The sequence below is a fragment of the Euleptes europaea genome, chromosome 4 (genome assembly GCF_029931775.1).
Source record: "Euleptes europaea isolate rEulEur1 chromosome 4, rEulEur1.hap1, whole genome shotgun sequence".
Lineage (NCBI taxonomy): Eukaryota > Metazoa > Chordata > Lepidosauria > Squamata > Sphaerodactylidae > Euleptes > Euleptes europaea.
Genome location: NC_079315.1, coordinates 112,630,319 through 112,658,301, shown reverse-complemented (window position 1 = coordinate 112,658,301; position 27,983 = coordinate 112,630,319). Strand labels below are relative to the sequence as shown.

The 27,983-nt window shown below is 47.7% G+C and overlaps 1 protein-coding gene across 1 annotated transcript; it reads left to right on the top strand.

The window, feature by feature from the left end:
* The first annotated feature begins 1,448 nt into the window (after positions 1–1,448).
* On the top strand, positions 1,449–21,008 carry SKA1 (spindle and kinetochore associated complex subunit 1). The gene is made up of 8 exons (XM_056849072.1): positions 1,449–1,477; positions 3,314–3,417; positions 4,912–5,007; positions 6,856–6,980; positions 9,078–9,169; positions 12,138–12,275; positions 17,524–17,693; positions 20,860–21,008. The coding sequence occupies exons 1-8, from the start codon at positions 1,449–1,451 to the stop codon at positions 21,006–21,008; spliced, it is 903 nt and encodes a 300-aa protein (XP_056705050.1).
* The last annotated feature ends 6,975 nt before the right edge of the window (positions 21,009–27,983 follow it).

Sequence of the window (27,983 nt, the reverse complement as noted above, 5' to 3'; positions counted from 1 at the left end):
ATTGTGCGGAGAAACCATGGTCATTCCTGGGGTTGCCAAATGCCTGGAGAAAAAAAAAGTCCTGCCCTGGGTGTAAAGTGCAGACGACTAGGGAGGGCAATGGTAAACCACCCTGTAAACGTAGTCTGCCTCGTAAACGCTGGGATATGACATCAGCCCATGGGTCAGTAATGACCTGGTGCTTGCACGGGGTACTGCCTTTACCTTTCTAGTAGAGGCTTAATGGGATTTTATCTACCAGGTGATGGTCTTGACCTCTATTAAAAGCTTCAGTTGCCCATTGCCACACATTAAGAGTCTAATAAAAGTCCAGGATACTTTTTCTTCTGGCCTGTTGGCAACTCGGCTTCCGAATATTAACTGAGAATCAACAGAATGGCCATTTAAAAGGGTCTCGTACCGAAGAAGTAATGCAGGGTTTATCATGCTGTGTTTGGTTTGGCTTTCCTTGTGTCTGCTGGGGTTAACATTTATTTAATGTATAATTTATTTTGTGCTTTTTGCTGGTAGAAGACATACCAAGACGATGGAAGGAAGCTAAAGTGATAGTATTGGGTTCATTTTTAGAAAATAACTGCTTTAGTTTCTTGAAGAATAACAGGATAATAGAGAAATAAGGTGGTTCTTCATCTTAAATAAAATGTTTTAATTAGATGTTGCAGTCTTGTGGTTGTTGTTTTTTTAAAGGGATGTGAAATTGCTGGAAGACAGTGCCATTTTTCTATGAAAGAAAAACTGCCAGCGTGGTGTGGTTTGGAGTGGTGGACTCTGATCTGGAGAACCAGGTTTGATTCCCCACTCCTCCACATGAGTGGTGGAGGCTAATCTGGTGGACCGGGTTGGTTTCCCCACTCCTACACATAAAGCCAGCTGGGTGGCCTTGGGCTAGTCACAGCTCTTGTAGAGCTCTCTCAGCCCCACCTACCTCACATGGTGACGGTTGTAGGGAGGGGAAGGAAAGGTGATTGTAAGCCGGTTTGATTCTTAAGTGGTAGAGAAAGTCGGCATATAAAACTCTTCTTCTTAAAGACCTGGGGGGTGTATTCCTCTCATTTCCCCTTGCAGCTGCTGTTTCCTGCTCTTTTGATATGAAATGGTGTAAGGGGCAGGTGCCGTACAATAACTTGGGCGTTCTTGAAACGTACCATTGGGAGGAGGCAAGATGGATTTATCCGTAATGTCTTGTTTACATTGGGCTACTGACAGGGTTACCAACCACCAGGTGGGGCCTGGAATTCTGGTATTATAGCTAGGGTTGCCAGGTCCCCTCTCACCACTGGCGGGAGCTTCATGGAGGCAGGACTGGGGGTACCAATCCGCGTGCGTGGCATGATGACATCAGTCCCAGAAGCGGCAGCATTGCTCAGGATGCTCTAGCACTGTCCTCCAAAAACTCTGGAAACCATAGAATTTGAGGGGGGGGAGAAGGCTAGAGCATCCCCATCGCGATGCCGGTGCTTCTGGGGGAAACCCGGAAGTGATGTCATTGTGCCACACGCAGGGATCGCTGGCCTGCTTCCACCCATCAACCAGCTGAGGGGCGGTGGGCAGCCTGGTTAATGGGCGAGCAATTGCTGGGGTTGCCAACCTCCAGGTACTTAGTACAGGAGCGAGACATACAACAAGGTGCAAAAGTGCAAACTTTATATGCTACAAAGATTCCTATTACACATAAGGTGTCGAAACCTAATTAGCACACATAAAAACGAACATTGTGGCTATATACAACAATCAATATATATACAATACATGGAATAAGGTTATTCTTTCATGAGAATGTCTTTCTATATATATAGCCTCCAAGCGTGAGGAATCCTGAAAGGAGAAGAGACTTGACAAGGAGGAGACGATGGTTTCGAGTTCAGTGGAACAATTCTTCATCAGTCCTTCCTATATGTTATACAATAATTATACAAAAATTACAAATCCTAGGTGCATTAGTTAACAGTATGTAAATGTGAATAGCAGGCGTGATGGGATTAGGTGTGGTATGCAGAAGAGTCTGTGATGTCCAGGGGAGAGATGGGGGTGGAGAAATCAGCATTGGTAATGAGCCATGAATGCAAGGTCTTTATTCAGCCCAGGTAAATGCATTGACTTTAGTTTGAATATCAACTGTAATTCAGCAGTTTCTCTTTCCAATCTCCCTTTGAAATTCCTTTGTGGCTCACGAAAGCTCCTACCCTACCAGAAAATATTTTTGTTAGTCTTTAAGGTGCTACTGGACTCTTGCCCTTTTCTACTACTTTCTTCCTATCCGCTTTCTTCATTGTCCAGCTTTCATGCCCATACATAGTAACAGGGAATACGATGGCATGAATGAACTTGATCTCGGTGGCCAGTGATACATCCTTATGTAACCCTGCCAATATTATGGGCTTCAGGACCCAGGGGGGCTCACTGAGCATGGGCAGTTAGGTAGGTTACTGACTGCAACTGCCACACCCCTCAGTCAGTTGGGCTGGCTAGGAATAGAGAAGCCAGAGTTAAACTGGTCAGACTGGGAAAAGAGAAGAAGGCCTTCAACATCTGCAGCAGCATTCGTGAAGCATTTGTGAAGCAACAACCCTGCAGTTAAACTTTAAGTTGTGGACTTTTCCTTCCTTGTTATTGCACTTGGCGTTATTTACCAATGTACAGCGTGTCTTTCCTGAAAGGCACTGAAGATTTTGTGTATTGTGTTTGTAATTGTTTGGTTACTTGAAGTTATATGTTGTGCTGTTGTATTAAATGTTTTATTTTATTGTAAGCAACCTCACATTTGTCCACAAGTAGCGCTGTCAGTTTATTGAATTCAGAACCCCTCCCTTATCCTCTAGTGGGGATTTTTATCAACAGGGTCACACTTACACTGAAGGATCTTTTCTAGCTCCTTCACGGCTGCCCTCCCCAGTCTCAATCTCCTCCTGATTTCTTGGCTGCAGTTATTATAATTAAGGATTTTAAAATTCAGATTTAGCAGGGTTTTGGCTTTTGCTCGACTTCGCTTCCAATGCAAAACAGTAAAGAGGTTCACTATATAGGCCATTTATTCATGGAAGGTTTTGCATTGGATTTGTCCCTCTCTAGATGCACATTTCCCCCATCTGAATTCTCAGAACTCTGCATGGCGGCTTATTGTTGAGTTCTGAGAATATGGATGGGGGGAAAGGGCATCTAAAGAGTGGCAAATCCAAGGCAAAACCATCCATGAATAAATGGCCCATAAACACGTGGGTGGAGGGGCTGGTGTGACACCGCCCTCCCCTTTCAATGACTAGCGAAAGCTCAGCTCGCCTCTCTCGCCTCCCCATCTCTATGATCTTCCCTGCAGTAAGGGCGGAAGCGCGGGGTCCTTGGCTGGCGGCGGCGGCGTCCCGCGGCGAGACTTGTGCTCTCGCGTGAGCTCGCGGCTTGGGCGGGTTGGTTTGAATCCGGGTAGCTTGCAAAGGACTTTCCCTGGAGATGGGTGAGGACGGGAAGCCCGGCTCCTTTGTGTTGCAATTATAATGCTATAATTCTTATTTGGGGAGTGGGGAGAAGAAGAATGCCGTCTGCATGAAATTTATCAACTTTCCCAAATTTTGCAACTTACCTCCAAGATGTCCAGGGATTGTTCTGCTGCTGGTTTGCATGCATGTTGCCTGCCTTTTTTTTTTTGCTGCGTTAAAACTTCTTGTGCGATTGATATATGCAGCTAAATGGAAGACAGTCGAGATACCAGACAAAAAAAGATGCTGGAATTGACTGAGATGGCGAAGCTTACAGCTTTGATAAACCAGAATGATAATGTACAATTTTTTTGGGGGGGGGAATGGGAGGCTTGGAGAACTTTATGTGAAAATCAATTTTCAATGGGATCGTTTAAAGGATATTCTTTGATCTAATCCCATATCTATACTTTGTATTAATTTTATATTAGGTATTGATTTAATAATGTTGGATAGGATAGGAACAGGTTAAAAATAATATCGGGATTAGCTCCGTTAGCAAAAGTTTATACAATTTATTCCTAGATGGAAGAGGGAGAGGGGGAAGTCATTTTACTGTTAAATTAGTGATATTATTTGTTTTTTTTATTTTTATTATTACTATTTAGTACTGGATGCTGTTCCTATATTGATATATTAAATGAAGAAAATAAAAAATTATTTAAAAAAAAGTTCTACACACGTCTTCTAGCAGACCACTCCAAATTCTGTGCTGAAAGCAGATATTCCAAACAGTTTTAACTTTGATGTATGATTAGGTTATGCATTTTAATCTCTAGCTTGAGTTTTTCTATTTGTCTGTAAATTGTGCTGTTAAAAGCGCTGTTGACTGATCTTTTGATCGTAATAAATGTTGGTCAAAAACGCAGGCTAGAAAAAAAAACTTCTTGTAATGTAGCTGTTAAAATCAGAGATACGAATCTCTTATTTTCCTTTTTTGGGAGGCAGCGTGGTGTGGTGGTTAAAGATTGTTGGAAATATTTCTACCTCGCCTTCCCTTTGAGGACTCGAGGTCGCTTGGATAGCAACACCAGGTTGCAGACCTAGTTAAATGGGGGTGGTTGCCTATGCAGAGCGCAGTCAGAGCATAGGAGACGTTTTCTATCAGCTCTCCCCAATTCTATGCGCCTGACAACCGAGCGTGGTGTAGTGGTGAAGAGCGATGGTTTGAAGCAGTGGATTCTGATCTGGAGAGCCGGGTTTGATTCCCCCACTCCTCCACATGAGCAGCAGACACGAATCTGGTGAACTGGATTTGTTTCCCCACTCCTCTACATGAAGCCAGCTGGGTGACCTTGGGCTAGTCACAGCTCTCAGCCTCACCTGCCTCACAGGATGTTTGTTGTGGGGAGGCGAAGGTGATTGTAAGCCGGTTTGATTCTCCCTTATGTGGTAAAGAAAGTCGGCATATAAAAACCAACTCTTCTCTTTTTTTTAGCAGGTAGGCATGACATCTCTCCGGATTTAGACGGCTTGTGCTCCCACATCAACGACAAGATTTCAAATATCAAGACGTTAATGCAGTTAAGAAAGATAGGTAAGATGGCTTGATGCATGTCTCTGAGCTGCAGGTGAGTTGCTTGTTAGAAGGCACAGGGCTTGCAATGGTTGGGCTTAGGAAGACCCTTCTGGATCACGTCAAAGGTACATAGTTAAATTGTGGAACTCCCTGCCCCAGGATGTGGTGATGGCTGCCAACTTGGAAGGCTTTAATAGGGGAGTGGACATACTCATAGAGGAGAGGGGTATTCATGGCTATTAGTAAAAATGCATGCTAGTCACGTTGCATACCTATTCTCTCCATGATCAGAGGAGCACGCCTGTTATCTTAGGTGCTGTGGAACACAGGCAGGACGGTGCTGCTGCAGTCGTCTTGTTTGTGGGCTTCCTAGAGGCACCTGGTTGGCCACTGTGTGAACAGACTGCTGGACTTGATGGACCTTGGTCTGATCCAGCATGGCTTTTTCTTATGTTCTTATGTACATCAACTCTCATATCTCGTACCCTGGCCTGAATGGCGCAGGCTGGCCCGATCTTGGAAGCTAAGCTTGGTTAGCCTTGTGTTAGTACTTGGATGGCACCAAGCAAGTCCAGGGTTGCTATGCAGAGGCAGGCAATGGCAAATCACCTCTGCCCACTTTCCACCACCAAGCCTTCAAGCAGAAAACTCCCTGATCTGCAGCATCTTTTTGGGTGGTTGAGGTACGGTTGAGTACTCAGCCAGCCAACAAAGGCTCTGCCTTGCCTTAGTTTGTTCACGTGGTTCTATAATTCTGTAATGCTGGTTCTATTGCATTGTTCCTTGGTGGTCCTGGAGAGCCAGCGTGGCATCGTGGTTAAGAGTGGTGAATTCTAATCTGGAAAGATGGGTTTGACTACTCGTTCCTCCACATGAAGCCTGCTGGGTGACCTTGGGCCGGTCACAGTTCTCTCCAAACTCTCTCAGCCTCATCTACCTCACAAGGCACCTGTTGGGGAGGGGGAAGGTGATTGAAAGCAGCTTTGAGACTCCTTAAAGATACAGAAAAGCAGGGTATAAAAACCAACTCTTCTTCTTATGCCAGGAGTTTGGAATTCTGACACAGCATGGTGTGTGTTAGGGTTGCCAGTTTCCAGGTGGTAGCTATTACAACTGATCTCCAGGCAACAGAGATCTGTTCACCTGGAGAAAATGGCCGCTTTGGAAGGTGAACTTTATGGCATTATACTCCATTGAAGTCCCTCCCCAAATCCCACTCTCCACTTTTGTCATTCCATTTTCCGTACAGTGTGTCTGATACTTTTTTGCACTGTTTCTAAATTTTGTAATCCTAGTCCCGTTATATCTCTTATTAGGCATCTCATGCTACTTGTTTGCAATGTTGTTTGCCTTGACCGTCGGTGAGAAAGGTGGACTATAAATAAAGTAAATAAAACGAATTATCCCCTCATTTGTTCTGAGACCTATTCTGCAAGGTTTGACAATATTTGGCCACTTAATTGATTGGTGGGTGAATCCTAACTTCAGGAGGTGTGGAAGAAAAACAGCCGGAAAAAAACATGAGTGCAGAGAATATTGCTTGATAGGGGAAGGAGTGGCACATTGGCTGTTGTTGCTAGTGGGATCTTTCTTTAAGTCTGATTACCCTCCCTGACCTGGATGGCCCAGGCTAGCCTGATCTCATCAGATCTCAGAAGCTAAGCAGGGTTGGCCCTGGTTAATATTTGGATGGGAGACCACCAGGGAATACCAGGGTTACTTTGCAGAGGAAGGCAATGGCAAGCCACCTCTGTTAGTCTCTTGCCATGAAAACCCTACAGGGTTGCCATAAGTTGGTTGCATCTTGATGGCACTTTGCATGTGTGCGCTCACACACACACACGATTTCTCTCCCTTGTTTGCCAGGCCAGGAGCCATGTCTGAAGACGGTGCTCGGTAAGATACTTCATGAGATGTTTCTGTTCAACGACCTCCTTGGTATGCTGGAGCTGGAATGTCACCATCAGGAGAGACAGCAAAGTCAGCTGAAGGTCACTGAGCTCCTGCATTGAAATCTTGACGGGGGAGGTCTTTGGGAAGTGTTGGTGGAGGGTCTGGGTGATGTAAGAAGCAGGGGTGTGGAGGGGGGGGTTGTTGTGAATTTCCTGCATTGTGCAGGGGGTTGGACTTGATGACCCTGGTGGTCCCTTCCAGGATTCTATGATGTAGATTCCTTTGAAATGTGTTGGAGGAGAGTGTTACGGATACCGTGGACTTCCCCCCAAAAAATCAGTGGGTTCTAGATCAAATCACTCCTGAACTGACCCTAGAAGCTAAAATGACTAAACTGAGGCTGTCGTACTTTGGTCACATTATGAGAAGACAAGAGTCACTGGAAAAGACAATCATGCTAGGAAAAGTTGGATCTTCCTCTTTTCCTGCTGCCCTCAACAAGAGATGGATTGACTCTCTAAAGGAAGCCACAGACCTCAATTTGCAAGACCTGAGCAAGGCTGTTAAGGATAGGACGTTTTGGAGGACATTGATCCATAGGGTCGCCATGAGTCGGAAGGGACTTGACGGCACTTAACGCACACACACATGTACTTTTGACCTTTTTTACATACAGGGATAAATTGCAAAAACTCTCACATGTGAAGTAGGGAAAGCTTCTGACGAGGAACAAGGAATGGTGGAGGAGGAGAAAAAGGGTTACCTGAGAACTACAGAGGCAGGGTGGAGGATCTGGGCCACACAGTCGTGTGGGGAGAAGATGCTAGAGGAAAATCTCCACCAAGACATGGTTGTGGGCTTTCCCTCGTCAGCATTGACCATACTTCTGCTATGTGTATGTGCCAACACAGCCATGGTTAGAGTCTCATAAAACACAATTTGAAACTGGTTACAAGGAGCTTCAACTATAGTTGGCATCAGTACATGTGTACTGCAAAACCATGGTTAGTGCCAGGGAAGGAAGAGAGTGGGAGAAATGTGCTTCAAAGAGAAAGGGGTGATTTTTTTTTCTGTATATCTTGCCACTTTAGCATGGGCCTAGTTTCATTTCTGGGCAAGGCCATTAATTTGCTTGCTTTCCCTATTACTTGTTTAATTAAAACATTTATTAGTCGCCTTTCCACCTTACAGAACATGCAATGTAAATACTAACAATAATAAAAACCAGAATTTAAAACCACAAGACTGCAGCCGAATTAATCAAATGCCATCCTAAATAAAACCTGCTGCCTCCTAAAGATCAGAAGTAAGGGGGCCAGGCCCACCTCCCTGGGGAGGCTGTCCCATAGTTGTGGGGCTGCCACCGAAAAGGCCCTCTCTCATGTACATACCAAACAAGCTTCTTTGATCGTTGGGGCAGTCAATGGGCCTTTCCCTGTGATCTTAATTCCTGGGCACGAACATATGGGAGAAGACAGTCCTTTGGATCCCAAGCCATGCCACCTCCACCACCACAATAACTGGCTGGGTTGTCCTGTTTTTAAGACCTTGGGAATTAAATGGGACCTGGATGGAAATCTTGTGCATGAACTGAATGGGAACTTGGAGAGGTCACCACACATGGTGCTGCTCTATAAGATCTCAAAAGCACCAACCCACCTACGCCAGGCAGCTGGGTTCCCATGGTGTACCACAGGGTTGCTATTTCCTAAAAGTAGTAAGCTGGTCTTCTTCACTGACTAACAAAATTTCTGGCATCTGAAGAAGTGAGCTGTGGCTCACGGAAGCTCACACCCTGCCAGAAATTTTGTTAGTCTTTAAGGTGCTACAGGACTCTTGCTCTTTTCTGCTGCTACAGACCGACTACTACGGCTACCCATCGTGGTCTTCTTCACGTTTGGAGAGCTCTCCCCAAATCCTCCTCAGCTAATCCGGTTTCATTTAAGTGAGAGGGGGTGTTGCGTAGTAGTTCAGCTGTGGTCTGGGAGTCCAAATTTGCGTCTGCTGAGGAATGAGGAGATAAGCATTGGGCAAGCCCCTCTCGCCCTGCCCCACCCCCAGATCTGTAATACAAATATAGTAACACCCACCTGTCTTACTGAGCTGCTGTTGGGATCACAACAAGGTAACACATTTGGCTTTGAACACTGCCATCTCTTGATGAGCGCTAATTATTGCGGTTCCTTTAATGACAGGAGCTCCAGGAATTGATGGAAAGGGACTATAATGAAGCCCAACATCTGGAAGAAAACATGCCTTTCTACCTGCCCAATGCAGCCCCGACCAGGTATGTTTGCTGTTGCGATTTGGCTACCTAGGGAGGTGACGAGCTCCCCCTCAATGGCGGTCGTCAAGCAGAAGAAGAAGAGTTGGTTTTTAAGAACATAAGAAAGGCCCTGCTGGATCAGACCAAGGCCCATCAAGTCCAGCACTCTGTTTACACAGTGGCCAACCAGGTGCTTCTAGGAAGCCCACAAACAAGACCACTGCAGCAGCACCATCTTTCCCATTTTCTACAGCCCCTAATATAATAGGCATGCTCCTCTGATACTAGAGAGAATAAGTATGCAGCATGACTAGTAACCATTTTAACTAATAGCCATGAATACCCCTTTCCTCCATGAATATGTCCGCTCCCCTCTTAAAGTGTTCCATGTTGGCAGCCATCACCACATCCTGGGGCAGGGAGTTCCACAATTTAACTATGCGTTGTGTGAAAAAATACTTCCTTTTATCTGTTTTGAATCTGTCACCCTCCAGCTTCAACAGATGACCTCACGTTCTAGTATTATGGGAGAGGAAGAAAAACTTCTCCCTGTCCACTCTCTCCACACCATGCATAATTTTATAGACCTCTATCATGTCTCCCCTTAACCGCCTTCTTTCCAGGCTAAACAGCCCTAAGCGTCTTAACTGCTCCCCATAGGACAGTTGCTCTAGTCCCCTAATCATTTTGGTTATATGCTGATTTTCTCTACCACTTAAGGGAGACTCAAACCAGCTTACAATCACCTTCCCTTCCCCACAACAGACACCCTGTGAGGTAGGTGGGGCTGAGAGAATGTGACTTGCCCAAGGTCACCCAGTTGGCTTTGTGTGTAGGAGCAGGGAAGCCAACCTGGTTCACCAGATTAGCCTCCACCACTCATGTGGAGGAGTGGGGAATCAAACCCAGTTCTCCAGATCAGAGTCCACCACTCCAAACCACTGCTCTTAACCACTACACCACGCTGGCTCTCCCAGCAGACAAACACTTGTCCGCCGGGAGCGGCTGGACAAACACTTGTCAGGGATGCATCTCTAGGCTGATCCTGCCTTGAGCAGGGGGTTAGACTAGATGGCCTGTCTGGCCCCTTCCAACTCTGTGATTCTACTGTGGCATTAAGAACACTAAGAGCAGCTGTGCGGGGCCAGAGCAATGAGCCATCACCTTGTGTCTCATCGTGGCCAACCAGATGCCCCCTGGAAGGTCTACTTGCAGGGTAAAGAGGCAGATCCTCCCTCAGCCTATGGTTGCTCTCCTCCCAACTTGGTGTAGTGGGTTAACAGCAGTGGTTTAGAGCGGTGGACTCTGATCTGGAGAACCGGGTTTGATTCCCCGCTCCTCCACATGAGCGGCAGAGGCTAATCCGGTGAACTGGATTTGTTTCCCCTACACACTAAGCCAGCTTGGGTGACCTTGGGCTAGTCACAGCTCTCTCAGCCCCACCTACCTCATAGGGAGTCTGTTATGGGGAAGGGAAGGCGACTGTAAGCCGGTTTGATTCTCCCTTAAGTGATAGAGAAAGGAGGCATATGAAAACCAACTCTTCTTCTCCCGCCACCCTTGGCAAGGACCGGTATTCTGAAGCTGGGCCGTTTCCAGGTTTCAGCAGACCCTGGCAGAGAGTGCTCCGGGGCACCCCCCTTCTCCTACCCACCACCAGGATGCCCGCTCACACCTCCTCCTACTGTTCATCCTTCACCTGTCCGCTTGGCCCTGCTTCCTCTGCCCGCATGTGGCCGGGATCACAGTGCTGGGGCCACACAGGCAGGTGACAGAGGAGGTGTGTGGGCAGGGGGTGGTGTCAGGCGGGCACTGCCAGGGCAGGTGCCCTATCTTGAAGTATGCTGACGCCAGTCCTGTTCAGGAGGTTGCGGCCTCTGAAATACGGGAACTGAAATGTAACCCAAGTGCAATGTGGGTTTTTCCCCCCAGAGGGGGGGTTTGAGAGAGTATTACTGTTGCACCCCACGTTTTCACCAGGAAGCTCAGGGCCATTTTCCTCACTTCTCTGCTTGCAAAGGGAAACACAGGAGTCATCTTTGGGATCTTAAATGGACCTAGCTCTGGGTATGCCCTGGATTTGGTGTCGTAGTTGAGAGCAGTGGACTCTAATCTGGAGAACCGGGTTTGATTCCCAACTCCCCCACATGAAGCCTGCTGGGTGACCTTGGGCTAGTCACAGCTCTCTCCGAACTCTCTCAGCCCCACCTAACTCACAACGTGCCTGTTATGGGGAGAGGAAGGGGAGGAGATTGTAAGCCACTTTGAGACTCCTGAAAGGTAGAGAAAAGTGGGGTATAAAAACCAATTCTTCTCGAGACAGCGAAGTTTAATGGTTAAGAATGGTGGTTTGGAGCGGTGGACTGTGATTTGGAGAAACGGGTTTGATTCTCCACTCCTACACATGAAGCCAGCTGAGTGACCTTGGGCTAGTCACAGTTCTCTTAGAGCCCTCTCAGCCCCACCTATCTCACAGGGTGTCTGTTGTGGGGATGGGAAGGGAAGGTGATTGTAAGCCGGTTTGATTCTTCCTTAAGTGGTAGAGAAAGTCGACATAAAAACCAACCCTTCTTCTCCTCCTCCTCTTTCCCCAGACACTGTGTAGTTTGTTGAGTACTTGCCTGAAGCAACTTGTTGGGTTGGATCCCATGGCTCTGTTCCACTGCTGGGGGGCACCCTCCCTTGGTGTCCGCCTTTTCCAGCGGCGCAAGTCTCCTTGAGCTGGGAGGGGCGGGGAGTCACTGCCATTAGCAGAGAATATCAACAGGATTCGAACTCTTACAGTTTTTCTCCCTCCCCTGAGATCCCCATGGTGCTGCCCTGCCATCAAAACAACTGGCAGGAGCAAAGGAAACAGCCCATTGGTTTTCCTCGCCGCCCACCTCGGAGCCGATGAGCGATGAGTTACCTGACGCGGCCCGCAGCGAGGCCGTTTGTCAAGCCTGCCTGCGGCTGCCCGCGCTGAGCTTTGTCTCTGTTTGCTTGGCAGCACCGCAGGCCCACCTGCCAAGAAGGAGGAGCAGAGCAAAGAGGCTGAGCCGAGGCGCCCGAAGAAGCCAGGGAAGGAGACCAAGCCCGTGAAAGAAATCTCCTTCGTAACGGTCGAGGAGTTTGACAGCGTTCCCACGTAAGTAAGCACTGTTGGGGCCGGTTCTGGGATAAGGGCTATCATCAGCCACCTGCGGTTCATTGCAGCTTCAGGCCTACGGGCAACAATGAGAGCCAGCAGGGTGTACTGATTAAGGTGTCGGACTAGGATCTGGGAAACCCAGGTTCGAATCCCCACTCTGCCTTGGGAGCTTGCTGGCTGACCTTGGGCCAGTCACACACTCTCAGCCTCGGCCCAGTATTTGGATGGGAGACCTCCAGGGAATACCAGGGAAGGTATGTAGAAGCAGGCTCTGGGTTTTCTTAAGGGAGGGACCGTGGCTCAGTGGTAGAGCCTCTGCTTGGCATGCAGAAGGTCCCAGGATCAATTCCTGGCATCTCCAGTTAAAGGGACTAGGCAAGCAGGTGATGCGGAAGTCCTCTGCTTGAGACCCTGGAGAGCCGCTGCTGGTCTGAGTAGACAATACTGGCTTTGATGGATTAAGGGTCTGATTCAGTAGAAGGCAGCTTCATGTGTTCATGCAGGTAGGGTTGCCAGGTCCCCCCTGGCAACCAGTGGGGGTTAGGGTTGCCAGTTCCAGCTTGGGGAACTCCTGGAGATTTGGGGGTGGAGCCTGGGAAGAAGAGGGACCTCTGGGGTACAATGCCATAGAGTCCACCCTCCAAAGCAGCCATTTTCTCCAGGGGAACTGATCTCTAGTCTGGAGATGAGCTGTAATTCTGGGGGATCCCCAGCTCCCACCTGGAGGCTAGCGTCCCTACAAGAAGTAGGTTTGATTTGGACAAGGTACTGTGTTAGAGGGGTTTCACATAAAGCAGCCAGAATGGATTTAACCACTAGACAGGACACCTGTAGCATAAGAAGAAGAGTTGGTTTTTTATAAGCTGACTTTCTCAACTGCTTAAGGAAGAATCAAACTGGCTTACAACCGCCTTCCCCTCCCCACAACAGGCATCCTGTGAGGTAGGTGGGGCTGAGGGAGCTCGAAAAGAGCTGTGACTAGCCCAAGGTCACCTATCTGGCTTCATGTGTAGGAGTGGGGAAACAAATCCAGTTCACCAGATTAGCGTCTGCCGCTCATGTGTGGAGGAGAGGGGAATCAAACCCGGTTCTCCAGATCAGAGTCCACCGCTCCAAACCACCCCTCTTAACCACTATACCACGCAAGCTCTCAAGGCTGCCAATTTCCAGGTAGGGCCTGGAATTCCCTGGGGATTAGTACAAATCTCCAGACAACAGAGATTAGTTCCCCTGGAGAAAATTGCTGCTTTGGAGGGAGGGGGATGCATTGTACCCCACTGAGGTCCCTGCCCTCCCCAGGCTCCACCCTCAAATTTCCAGGATTTTTTCCCAGCCTGGATCTAGCAACCCTACACCTCTGACTCCCACCAGTGGCTGGGGGCGGGTGGGGGGCGGGGACCCAGCAACCCTACTTCTCAGTAAACCACTGAATCATCGGAGCTGACTACTGCCCTTTTGAGGATTCCTTCATATAGGGCTTTTGACCATCTCCAAACAGGCTGGTGGTCACAGGAAAATTAGAGGCAGGACTTTCTTTGGTGGCTATTGAAATGTGCCTCAGTCCTCTTTGGAAATGTTCCTGGAGATGATGCCTTCTGCCCATCTCCAGGTTAAAAAAAACCCGGGACTACTTGCTCAAAACCTTTTTCTCCACTGAAAGCTAAAATTTTATTTTTCAGAGCAAATATCTGGGAAACTTTCAATTCCCTCTGCCAGTTGTATAACAGCCACCCCCCCCAGTGGTAGGAAGCTGTGCTACTTTTTGCTGGAACTTTTTTGCATTTGAACTGATATCGGGCATACCTAGAAATACCTTAGATGTTCTCTGGCCAAATTATAATTGACTGCGCACCGAGTGTGTTTGTGATGGGTAGGGGGATGCACATGCATGTGAGACCCAGATCTGATGAAGACCTCGCTTTGGTTTTAGATTTCATCCTGTAATAAAAAGTAAACCGGAGTCTTGTGTGTGTGTTAAGTGCCGTCAAGTCGCTTCCGACTCATGGCGACCCTATGAATGAAAGTCGTCCAAAATGGCCTGTCTTTGACAGCCTTGCTCAGATCTTGTAAACTGAAGGCTGTGGAAATATTGTCAAAGGCTTTCACGGTCAGAGTTCATTGGTTCTTGTGGGTTATCCGGGCTGTGTAACCGTGGTCTTGGTATTTTCTTTCCTGACGTTTCGCCAGCAGCTGTGGCAGGCATCTTCAGAGGAGTAACACTGAAGGACAGTGTGGCTTCCTTTATTGAGTCAATCCATCTCTTGTTGGGTCTTCCTCTTTTCCTGTTGCCCTCCACTTTTCCTAGCATGACTGTCTTTTCCAGTGACTCTTGTCGTCTCATGACGTGACCAAAATACGACGGCCTCAGTTTAGTCATTTTAGCTTCTAGGGTCAGTTCAGGCTTGATTTGATCTAGAACCCACTGATTTGTTTTTTTGGCAGTCCAGGGGATCCGTAACACTCTCCTCCAACACCACATTTCAAAGGAATCTATTTTCTTCCTATTCACACCCATACATAGTAATAGGGAATACGATGGCATGAATTAATCTAGTCTTGGTGGCCAGTGACACATCCTTACACTTCAAAATATTTTCTAGCTCCTTCATGGCTGCCCTTCCCAGTCTCAATCTCCTTCTGATTTCTTGGCTGCAGTCTCCCTTTTGGTTGATGGTGGAGCCAAGGAATAGAAAGTCTTGAACAATTTCAATTTCCTCATTGTCAACCTGTGGCGTGTTGTGTCTTCATTCATGGGAAATGCCTATCTCGCTGTGGCCTAGCAATGTTTATCTTACTCTCTTGTCCTAATGTTTTTAAGCAGGTAACCTGTACTTGCTCTCCATTGCTAATCTAGCCTGCCTGTGAGCAGTTAGTTCTTTTAATTTGCTTTTTAGTTCCTAATAAAGTTTTAGTGCTTCAGATCTACCTGTCTGGATGAGTATGCTTGAGGGATGCTAGAGGCAAACGCCTGAGACTGACATTAGCTTTCTTCGAGCTCTCTCAGCCCCACCTACCTCACAGGGTGTCTGTTGTGGGGAGGGGGAGGGAAGGTGATTGTAAGCCGGTTTGATTCTTCCTTAAGTGGTAGAGAAAGTTGGCATATAGAAATCATCATCATCATCATAAACCTTTAATGGCATAAACATTATTACAATTGTTACAAAAAGGGATCATAAAACATAAAATCAGTGAAATAAAACAAAGAACAATATAATCAAATATCAGAGCTTGCAAGTTTTTGCACTTTCATCACATCCACTAGAAAATTGGCAACACCGTCAGTAATCTCCGGTACTGAATCATTCAATAAAAATTGACATTTTACTTTATTAGACAGGTGATGTTTTGAATATAACCAAGAAATCAAAAAGGCATCCTGACCATCTTCTGGTCACTGGGTGTGTGTGTGTGTGGAGGAGGTAGTTGTGAGTTTCCTGCATTGTGTAGGGGGTTGGACTAGATGACCCTGGTGGTCCCTTCCAACTCTATGATTCTAACTCTTCTTCTTCTACATTGCTCTCCTGTATTTGGTATTTTGCACCCATTTCAAAATGCAGATGCTGCAAACCAGCGTCCATAGATGTATGCTTTCCACATCGCTCCGAGAGCTGAATCCACCTTCCTTCCCGTTGTGGTCCCACCATCTTCCCCCTCTTTTCCTCAGTGTCGGTTGCCGTGTATCACGCTGTCTCTTTCTCGCCCCAGGCGTGTTCGGTCTCTCATATTCCCAGCCCTGCTCTTTTCCCTTTTATTTCTTTGCGTGGGCGAACGGAGGCTTTCGCATTTATTAACGCCAAACGCCTCTCCGTTGCGAGGAGCCAGCCCGCTGGCCCTTATGCCGCTGCTCTCAGACCCTGAGTTTGTTGTTGTTTTGCTCTCTGAGCTTGACAGGTACTATTTCTCCAAGCTCCCGTCGGCCTGCCTGCCTGGTATCGCATTTGGGATTGGGTCGAAGAAGAAGAGTTGGTTTTTATATGCCGGCTTTCTCTACCACTTAAGGGAGACTCAAACCGGCTTGCAATCGCCTTCCCTTCCCCTCCCACTGACAGACACCCTGTGAGGTAGGGGAGGTGGAGACAGTTCTAAGAGAGCTGTGACTAGCCCAAGGTCACCCAGCTGGCTTTGTGTGGAGGAGTGGGGAAACCAACCCAGTTCACCAGATTAGCCTCCGCTGCTTATGTGGAGGAGTGGGGGAATCAAACCCGGCTCTCCAGATCAGACCCCACCACTCCAGGCCACCACTCTTGGCCACTAAACCACGCTGGCTCTCTAACTGAGGGGAGAAGGTGGTGGAGGTAAAGAGCAGTACTTGGAAGATCGACTGTGGCCTGGTAGGTTTTTGCATAAGAACATAAGAAAGGCCGTGCTGGATCAGACCGAGGCCCATCAAGTCCCACAGTCTGTTCCCACAGTGGCCAACCAGGTGCCTCTAGGGAGCCCACAAATAAGACAATTGCAGCAGCACCATCCTACCTGCGTTCCACAGCACCTAATATAATAGGCCCGAACCTGGAGAGAATAGGGATGCATCATGACTACCGTAGTATTCATTTTGACTATTAGCCATGGATAGCCCTCTCCTCCATGAACATGTCCACTCCCCTCTGAAAGCCTTCCAAGTTGGCAGCCATCACCACATCCTGGGGCAGGGAGTTCCACCATTTAACTATGCCAAGTGTGGGGCGAGTTCCCCTTTCTCTTGGCTGCTCTCTGGCGGTCCTTGGCTGAATGCCGGAGACCCAGGAACAGGTTTGTGGATCACAGAAAAGAGCAAACCTGGATTCTGACTTGCCTCTCATGTCCCCCACACAGTGTTGGCTCTGCATGTAGGGTTGCCAACCTCCAGGTGGGGCCTGGACATCAGGAATTACAACTGATCTTCAAACAACAGAGGTCAGTCCCCCTGGAGAAAATGGCTGCTATGGAAGGTGGACTCAATAACATCACATCCCTGCTGGCTGAGCTCCTACCCCTCCAGAGCCAGTGTGACGTTGAGGTTGAGTGACTGTCTCTACTCTGCAGAACTGGGTTCGATTCCCCACTCCTCCACATGAAGCCTGCTGGGTGACCTTGGGCCAGTCACAGTTCTCTCAGAACTCTCTCAGCCCTACCTGCCTCACAAGGTGTCTGTCGCAGGGAGAGGAAGGGAAGGCGATTGTAAGCCGGTTTGAGATTCCTTAAAGGTGGAGAAAAGCTGCCTGTGAAAACCAACCCTTATCTATCTTTTTCCTTTTCCCTCCCAAAGGTACATGCGGGGTCGTCTCTCATACAATCACGTGAATGCCGTGATTCAAGAAATCAACAAGGCCGTGGCCAGCAAGTACAAGATCATGCGCCAGCCTATGAAGTCCATGTCCAGCGCCGTCAAGAACCTCTACTTCAGATTCCAGGAACAAGAAACTAAAGATACCAAAGGTATTGTTTCACAGCAGAAATAGCTGTTTATCTATCTAGCACAGTAGTTCTAAAGGAGCCCCGGGCCCAAAGTGGTAAGCTGCAGTATTGCAGTCCAAGCTCTGCTCACGACCTGAGTTCGATCCCGAAGGAAGTGGGTTTCAGGTTGCCGGCTCTGGATTGACTCAGCCTTCCATCCTTCCAAGGTTGGTAAAATGAGTACCCAGCTTGCTGCGGGGGTAAAGGGAAGATGACTGAGGAAGGCACTGGCAAACCACCCCATAAACAAAGTCTGCCTAGGAAACGTTGGGATGTGACGTCACCCCATGGGTCAGGAATGACCCGGTGCTTGCACAGGGGACCTTTACCCTTTTCTTCCTAATCTCTGCCTGTCACTCCACAGGACTTGTTTCACAACCAGCTTAGGCAAATCTGAACCCTCAGGTTCCTAGAGGCAAACACTGTTTCTGAACACGCAGGTTACCAAAATCAGAACCCCATTCCTTTCTTCAGAACAGAGAGAGCGAGTCCTTTACCACACCAGCGTGGTGTGGTGGTTAAGAGCGGTGGTTTGGAGCGGTGGAGTCTGATCTGGAGAACCAGGTTTGATTCCCCCACTCCTCCACATGAGCGGCGGAGGCTAGTTTGGTGAACCCGGTTGGTTTCCCCACTCCTACACACAAAGCCAGCTGGGTGACCTTGGGCTAGTCTCAGCTCTCTCAGCCCCACCTACCTCACAGGGTGTCTGTTGTGGGGAGGGGAAGGGAAGGCGATTGTCAGCCGGTTTGATTCTACCTTAAGTGGTAGAGAAAGTCAGCATATAAAAACCAACTCTTCTTCTTCTTTTGCTCCCCCCACTTCCTTTCTCTGAGCTTCTCTCAAAGATGAACTCTTTGTTCATCACAGCTGGATATGACATAAATGTCACTTGGTCGGGCTGGGCCATGCCTCGCCAGCCCATATCACGAGTGGTGGTGGTGGTGACTGGCTTGTGAGCCAGATAAGAGCTCTCAAGGGAGCAGATCCGGCCCGTGGGCCATGTTTGACCCCCCTGGGCTAGACTCTTGAAGAATCACCCAACATTGGTGGGCTTTCAGTGGGTCCCTCCTAAGTACAATTTCAGGCTGCGGCTGGAAGATTTTCAATTCCTTCTTGGCACGGGAGCTCATACAGCGACAGATGGAGATCCTCTGCAGAGTGATTGTTTTTTCTTTTCTTTAATATCGCCAATTCTGTCGTCGAGGAAGTAAATTTCATTTTTTTTCCATTTGGTGCGTAACATAGTATTTTGGGCCTTATAAATAGCTTTTCGCGCCGTTTTGCCCTCCCATCTGTGAGAGGGCTTAAAAATGGAAATGTCGTCACCCAGGAAGGATTTGGAATGGAAGAAACGAAGTGGAGCGATTCTCTCCCGGGGGCTCCCGAAGCAGGGCCTCTGAAGATGAATGCAGTGGTTGGGCGGGTTCGTAAGGGAGCAGGTGGTCCTTCGGGTGCTAGTCAACGGGCTTTTAACATGGTCCCCATTCCCCGATTTGCTTCAGCAATTCTAAGCTGAGTTCCTTTACAGCCCCCCCCCCGTTCCTTTTAATGGTGAATGGTGTTTGTGCAGGAAAAGCCCCCGACAGGGTGCATCCCACATGAATTTGTTGGGGTGGGGGGGAGAGACAGAGACTGAAATGTCTTGGACTGGTCTCAGAGGGAAATGCCACTATTTTGCCCCGCCCAGAAAAGCATCCTGGTCAAATGAGGCCAGAGGCTGGTTCCCTTTGCCTGTCATCTTCATCAGCTAAAGTGCTCAGGTTCTCCTCCTGCTCTGTCCAGCTGTCTTAGGCCATTTATGCAGGGTCAGTTTTAATGCTCGCTCAAAGCTCTTTTTTTAAGTGCGACCTTTAAAATGCCTATTCACAGTCCCGATGCAAAAGGAGAAATTCCACCCTCCCTACACTCGCCTGCTCCTTCGTTCCTTCTATTAGCAACCGCTATTTGCATAGCTAACCCGCTGCTGTGATTTTTCATGCTTCCTTGAAGGGATTCTTCGGGGTGGGGGCAGAGGAAACACAAAATGTCACGTTAAAGGGGCTCTTAAATGAGAAGTAGGTATGCTCCAGCTTCGCAGTCACTTCTTGAACGATGGTTCAGCGTGAAAAACTAAAATAAATATGCAGGGCACTTCAGCCTGGAGTGCGCTGCTAATTACCAAGCATAAAAGGCCTTAGGGATCAATGCCAGTCTAAGGGTTCCAGTACGGGATACTCGAGAACTAGAATGTAACCCTACCTTTGACATTTTATAAAGCATCTGTGTCCACCACTGTAGTCAATAGTCATTATTCTTCTCTTGTTCCTTCTGGTCTTTGCACACTCTGTGGGTGGTTGGGGAAAATCTTATCCTGGCTGCCTTTCTTCACATCAAGGGGATGGAAAAGGAAGCCATGTTTCATCCATGCTGATTCTATGACCTTAAGCAGATGATGAGAGGGAGGCATCTTGGCCATCTTCTGGGCATGGAGTAGGGGTCACTGGGGTGGGTGGGTGGGGAGGTAGTTGGAAATTTCCTGCCTTGTGCAGGGGGTTGGACTAGATGACCCTGGTGGTCCCTTCCAACTCTCTGATTCTATGATCCATGTCTCTAGGGAATAAAAGCACTGTGTTGGCCAGGAGGGATGGAGACGGGTTGAAAGTGATCACTGTCATCTCCCAGAAGAAGGGATATGGTGAACTGTGCCTCTGTGCTACTCATATGTAGATGGTTTAATAGTCGTTAAACCAACTGGTTTAATAGTCACACCCTCTTAGGGAATTCTGGGAGACGTGGTTTTGTGAGAGAAAGTCCAGTAACGCCTTAAACGTCAACAAGGTTTCCAGGGCGTGAGCTTTCGAGAATCAGAGCTTATGCTCTGGAAATCTTGTTGGCCTTTAAGATGCTGCTGGACTCGAATCTTGATCTCTGCTACGGCAGACCAACACGGCTACCCTCTGAAACGAATTCCGTGAGGAATCTGCAGTGGGGATTTATTCCTCAGGACTGCGCTGAAGCGTCAGTTCCTGGGAATTCATTGGTGAGGCCAGGACAGCGACGTGGTTCAGACCCAGCGGTCGTCTGTCATGCGTCTGGCGCAAAGAACACAGGGACCGCTTTCCAAAATGGTGGCTCTTGGCACCCAAAGGAAATCTTGTGTGTTTTCCAGGTGAATTCTTTATCGTGGAGGCCGACATCGAAGAGTTCACGCAACTGAAGGCGGACAAGCGTTTCCACGGCATCCTCACCATCTTGCGCCACTGCCAGCGAGTGAGGGAGATCCGGGGCTCGCGGCTCGTTCGCTATGCCGTCTGTTGAGATGCGCGGCGTCTTCGGAGTTGGGGCGGGGAGTCCCCAAGGCCCGTAGGAAGACTGGAATTCTAAATGGTTCCTTCATTTGGTTTTGAATTTACTTGGAGAGTGCCTTGAAATCCTTCCACAATTAATGTGCTAATCTTAGAATGGTTTTGCCTCCAAACATGATTTTTCCATTTTTGCAAAAACAGGAAGATGTTTAACAAGCAAACATCCTTCTTCTTTTTTCCTCCCCAGTTTGAGTTTGCATCTGATGTCCTTAAATAACCCCTCCACCACCACTATTTGCTGTTGTTTGACGTGACTAACAGCGTAGCAGCTTAACGAATTTCTGTTGAGCTCGTGAAGCTGGAATTTTGGAATTACTCAAGTGCCAATAAAGGGTCTTAATTGCGGCACAAGCCAGAATCCTGAAGGTATTCAGCCGTCTCAGGCTTGTTTCTGCTGACGTGTGTGGAGTTCTTAATTGTTGTGTTCCGAAGAATACGTGAATGGGGTCATGTGTGTGTTCGCGTGTGTGCTACTGCAATACAAGGCATGTGTGGGAGAGAATGTATAGTGTGGATTTGTGTTTATAGAGGCATCAGATGAGGATCCATCTGTTGCCTCCTGAAATGGCGGGGGGGGGGGGAAGATGAGCTGGCAGTGGGGGAATCAGAGAGATAGTTTTACCATTTCTCAGATGACTTTAACAGCTTTCCCTTTAGAATACTTGTAAGTCTCTCTGTACTACTAATAGCTCTATCCACATCCCATAGGTCTTTCTGCCTACTACCACCCCTCTTGGTTTTTTGGTTCTCTTACCCTCCAGACGTCCATTGGAGGGGCTTGGCTCTAAAGCAGGGGTCCCCCATCACGGTGCCCATGGTCGCCATGGTACCGGCTAGCACCTTTCCTATTGCACAATGACTTTTTTTTTAGAAAGTGGGTGGGACCAGGGGGGGCCTTTTGCCCAGCAGGGCTTCTAATTCAGGGGTGGGGAACCTTTTTTCCTCCAAGGGCCATTTGGATATTTATAACATCATTCGCGGGCCATACAAAATTATCAATTTAGAAATTAGCCGACCAAGCCCCAAGCAGGCAGCTGCCCCAGATGACCCCATCCCCGGCACGGGCAAGCAGGCAGGCATCCAACTGGTGGGAAAGGGTTAATACAGTTTCTTGGGTGGTCCTAGCAGCTCCATAACTAACTACTCTTCTGCAAGGTGGGAAAAGGTTCCTTTTCTCGGCAAAACAAACTCACATCCGCCTTGAATAGAGGCCATGGGAGGGGGCGGATTCCAGTCTTAGATCCTTCTGAGCTAGAGATCTGCCAGGACCCACGAAGGGCCAGACCAAATGATTTCACGGGCCTTATACGGCCCCCGGGCCTGACGTTCCCCACCCCTGTTCTAATTGATCACTGGAGATCTGATTGGCCATGCAGATTTAAAAAATGTCGTTTCAGTTGGCAGCTCCCATCATGGTGCTGGTTTTGTTGTCTGTCCCTCCTTTCTCCCAGCATACTTTTAAAAATTACCTCTCCGCCTCTGTACATGGGCTTCCTCTGTGTATGTGGCTCAGCCTCCCATGGCAGCCATTTCGTTGGGGAAAGACCACAAGCGAGTAGATATTTAGAAGTGCTTAGCCTAGAGCAGTGGTTCCCAAAGTGGGCAGTACCACCCCCTGGGAGGCGGTGGGATTACCTAGGGGGGCACTAAGAGGCATGGGGCAGCAGGGGGGCGCTAGAGGTGGGCCCCTTCAACTGCGTTCACTAATTTACAATAGATCAAGCTATGGCACCCTGCTGGCAAATTTGGTGGAAACGTTCAGAATTTTTTTTTTCCAGACTTTGAAGAGCTGGTACCACTGGTCCAAGTTCATCAGTTTTGTTGAATAAATTTCAGCTAAAAAAAATTAATTCGATTTTGAATAGGTAGCTAAGCAGGGTCAGCCCTGGTTAGTATTTGGATGGGAGACCACCAAGGAATACCAGGGTTGCTGTGCAGTGGAAGGCACTGGCAAACCACCTCTGTCAGTCTCTTGCCATGAAAACCCCAAAAGGGGTCGCCATAAGTCGGCTGCGACTTGACGGCACTTTACACACACACACACACACACAATTAATTGTTACTGGTTTTAAATTTTATTGTTATCTTCTTTAATGTGTCATGCAAACCTCTATTTTGAATAATGCTTTTTATAGGGTAGGGTTGAGTTTGTGGAACCAAGAGGGCGGGGCCCAAAAAGTTTGGGAACTACTGGCCTAGAGCGAGAGCTGCAGAAAGGAATGGGACCGCAGTTGGTCCACAGGCATTAAGGTTTTTTGGGCCTGGTCTTGACACTTGGTTGTTCTGTTCTTAAGTAAGGGCTCCTTCCTTTGTGGTCTCGGCAGAGCCGTGCCTGGAGCTCCGCCAGTGGAACATCTGCATTGGCCTTGGCTGTCTGGAGTTTGTGTTTTGTCAGCAAGGAGAGAGTTTGGACCACAAAGCAAGTCTCAAGTGCCGCTTGCTTTTCTGTTCCTTCTCCATTTTTTACCCTCCCCCTTTAGAAGAGAGTTGTGAGCTCTGAACACGTAGGGCCCTACCATGAGCACAGAATCACAGAGTTGGAAGGGACCACCAGGGTCATCTAGTCCAACCTCCTGCGCAATGCAGGGGAAATCACAACCACCTCCCCCCCCCACACACACACACCCAGTGACCCCTACTCCATGCCCAGAAGATAGCCAAGATGCCCTCCCTCTCACCATCTGCCTAAGGTCACAATTGCTGACAGATGGCCTCTGCTTACAAACCTCCAGGGAAGGAGAGCTCACCACCTCCTGAGGAAGCCTGTTCCACTGAGGAACAACTCACTGTTAGAAAGTTCTTCCTAATGTCTAGACAGAAACCTTTTTGATTTAATTTCAACCCGTTGGTTCTGGTCCGACCTTCTGGGGCCACAGAAAACAACTCGGCACCATCCTCTATATGTCAGTCCTTCAAGTACTTGAAGATGGTTATCATATCACCTCTCAGTCTTCTGAGATCAGCCATGTCACCTCCTGTCTAGGAAACAGAGGATGCAGAAACCTCTCTATTTCCAGGTCTGCACAGAGGAAACACTGAGTCTGTTTAGTTTGGTTTGGCTGCCGGGAACATTCGCAGTGCTCACGCCATCTCTCGTGACTTTCTTTGTCTGTAGTAATCCTTTGCTGTGGCATCCAAATAAGGCAAAGCTCTTACTGCTAACCACCGTGCGCTGTAGAATTGGGAAAGGAGTGATTAAAATGCGGAATTCGCTGCCAGCAGGTGTTGTGATGGCCGCAGGCACAGAAAGCTTTAAAAGGGGGTTTCATGGAGAAGAGGTCCGTCAGTGGCTACTAGCCCCGGCGACTAAAGGGAACCTCCACTTTCAGAGGCAATCAACCTCTGAGTCCCAGTGCCAGGAGGCAACATCAGGGGAAAGCCACAGCCTGTTATTGGACCTCCAGAGTATCCGTGTGAGACGGGATGCTGGACTACATGGGCCACCGGTCTGATCCAGCAGGGCTCTTATGTTCTTACGAAGGCCTCGGCCCCTGTGCCCTATTGTTGAACCTCCAGAAGACCTGTTTGGCCACCATGTGAGACGGGATGCTGGACTAGATGAGCCCCTGGTCTGATCCAGCAGGGCTCTTCTTAAGTTCTTATTAAACCTACTTCAAATTTTGTGTGTGTTTTGCACTTGTGCCCCATTACGGCTTGTGACAGTGGTCCAAGAACCCTCGTGCCCATTTCTAACCTTTCCTTGTGGGGTAGACCATAGAGAGGGAGCCCCGAAGCTCATTAAAATGCGTGTGGTTTTAGTTCTTGGGCACAGTTGATTTCAGCAAGGAGTCAACATTGGTCACTTTTTTTCCTGGGGTACGCCCAATCTGTGCCCAAATCCAAGGTCAGCAAAAAGCGTCGGATTGACAAAATTTATCCTTAGCTATTTAAGTTCCGGCTTCTCCTCTTTCGAATGTCTCTGCCCAGGTTTGCCCTCCGACCTGTTCTCAGGTCAGCCAGATTAATATTATGCTTTCTTAAGAATTTGCTTTGGACGAAAGCAAACTCGGTCAATCGAGATTTGGCTAGTTTAGTGGCTTTTTCATTCCCACCCCCCTCTAATCCCTTCTTAAACGCTCTGAGAATTCAAGTGGCGTTTTTAATGGGGCGTCCATTAGCCTCTGTTATGTTATTAAGGTTTAAATTACATAAATGGTATTACTTTTCAGGCCAATCAAAAAATCCTTTCTTATAAAATCCTTTCGAGAGCAGGTCGTGGTTTCTGTAGCTTTGTGAGCTTGCTTCCCTAGGAAGGTTTGTTTGTGCTGTGATTTACAGGAGACTTCTCTGAGGTTCCTTGTGTTCATCAGGTCCTGGCGTGGAGTTACAGGCTTTATAAGGGAGCTGGGGGTACCTATACCGGCCTTGGCTCATGTGAAACTATATATGAGGCCCATCCATCTCAGAATTGTCTCCTCTGACTGGCTGTGATTCTTCAGGGCCTCATAGAATCAGAGTTGGAAGGGACCGCCAGGGTCATCTAGTCCAACCCCCTGCACAATGCAGGAATTTCACAACTACCCCCCCCACACACACCCCAGTGACCCCCACTCCATGCCCAGAAGATGGCCAAGATGCCCTCCCTCTCATCATCTGCCTAAGGTCATAGAATCAGCATTGCTGACAGATGGCCATCTAGCCTCTGCTTAAAAACCTCCAGGGAAGGAGAGCTCACCACCTCCCGAGGAAGCCTGTTCCACTGAGATGGAGGCTACCTGAAATCTTTTTAAAGGCAGATTTTATTTTTCTGTTTCAAACATTTATATCTGCTTTCAGCTCAATGTTCACATGACAGCTTAGGTCAGGGGTGTCGAACTCATTTGTCATGAGGGCCGGATATGACATAAATGTCACTTGTTCAGGTTGGGCCGTGTGCACCATAAAAATAAATGCCAGGTATTGGAGATACAAACTTTATAAGAAGACACAGGTTAAGCCAATTAATGCTATTATTTTTTTACTTAATTTTTTTTAAACTTAAAATACCAACATGCTTAAAATAAAACATTGTAAGAGTGTTATTGTTTTATTTAACAGTCTTTGATCATTGACACCTTCGGCCACCCCAGAGCAGGAATGCGGTGGGGGTGGCTGCCTTGGTTGGCTTATGGACCCCATAAGATCTGGCCTGGGGTCCATATGTTTGACACCTCTGGCGCAAGAAGAAATGGAACCAGACTTTCCCTGAACCCACTTTGTATATGATCTTCCTATGGAAAATTGTTTCCAAGTATCCCCTATGGAGCCAAGGGCTCTCCAGAAGGTGGGCACAATCACGACACTGTTATGTGGGAGACCAATTTTTTTAAAGGCTGCCATTTGGGGGGTGGGGGAGCAGGAAGCAAGTGCTCCCTATAGAGGAGACCACTGCCGCCCTACAACTGTGTTTATCAGTACCAGTGTGTCACCCTGTGGGAGATATCCTGTAGAAACTGCAGGAGGGATTGTTCTTAGCAAGGTAGAATCATAGAGTTGGAAGGGACCCCCAGGGCCATCCAGTCCAACCCCCTGCATAATGCAAGAAATTCACAACTACCTCCCCCCTCCACACCCCTAGTGACCAGAAGATGGCCAAGATGCCCTCCCTCTCATCATCTGCCTAAGGTCACAGAATCAGCATTGCTGACAGATGGCCATCTAACCTCTTCTTAAAGGTAATTGGTAGTCCAACCCCAAGATTCTGAAGTAGGCCAATTAGCTTGCTTAGAAAAATAACTTATAAATAACTTCAGAACGTAGCCATGTTGATCTGCAATAAAACAGCTAGATTCGAGTCCAGTAGCACCATAGAGACCAACAAGATTTTTGGGGTATGAGCTTTTGAGAGTCAAAGCTCTCAAGACCAACAAGATTTTGGGCCATTCCTTCTTTATTTTTCTTTCCCTTTCCCCCCTTTCCCTTCTTTGTCCTTTTCTCCTTCTCTTCCTGACCCTGTTCCTTGGAGGACCTGAGACTTTCTAGGTTGATGTTGGTCTACTGGGTATCACTTAGACCATCCTCACCATCGAGGATACTCTTGTCATTTCTAAGAAGCGGTTATGGGGTTAGGACGCCATCTTGTTAATCTAAACTGGACAATTGGTTTAGAATTGTATGCTTTAATCTTTCATTTATATTGTAATACATTGTGAGTTGTATTGTTGGAAGCTGTTCTGTGTCTTGCCTTGCCGGCAAAGGGCAGGGTATAAGTTAAATAAAATTATGTTTTAAACAAGATTTTGGGGGTATGAGCTTTTGAGAGCCAAAGCTCTTGAGACCAACAAGATTTTGGGGGGTATGAGCTTTCGAGTGTCAAACCTCCTGAGCTGTGTGCCTCTCAAAGGGGTTACCGCACTTTGTATTCCCAGCGATGTATTAAGAGTTTTAAAACGTTATAAAAAACATCGCTTTAAAAGGGTTTTTGGATACCACGGCTTATAAATGGTTGGAAGACGTCTTCACAGCTAAAGGGGCCAAACAAAGTGAACAGTATTTTTTATAACGTTTTCAAACTCTTAATACATCGGTGGGAATACATAGAAAGTGCAAACAGTATTTTTTATAACGTTTTCAAACTCTTAATACATAGCTGGGAATACAAGTGTGGTAACCCCCAAAGGTTAGTACTACAAAAAACGTGGGTCTCTAAGGTGCTACTGGACTTGAGTCTAGCTGTTATAAATAATTATTTTCCCCAACTGCAATTATTTTGGGACATAATAGAAGACCCCGTACAGTGGTTTGTAGAGAGCTAACAATCTTCCTGTCTTCAGCTGCAAAATGCAAACTGCTGAATCTTAGAAAAGCAAACTTGCGTCTGCTATAAATACTTGGTATGACACAGCCAATTTTAATAATAATTAAGTGCCATCAAGTCGCAGTCAACTTATGACGACGGTCGGATTTTCAAGGCAAAAGATGCTCAGAGGTTGGTTTGCACAGCCACCCT

Bases quoted from the DNA above. Each gene is read 5' to 3' on its own strand.
- SKA1 (XM_056849072.1), top strand. From the start codon at position 1,449: ATGCCGGTGCTTCTGGGGGAAACCCGGAA. The intron at 3,418-4,911 runs GTAGCTTGCAAA...TTTTTTTAGCAG, and splicing joins GCGGGTTGGTTTGAATCCGG to GTAGGCATGACATCTCTCCG. The intron at 12,276-17,523 runs GTAAGTAAGCAC...TCCCTCCCAAAG, and splicing joins GAGTTTGACAGCGTTCCCAC to GTACATGCGGGGTCGTCTCT.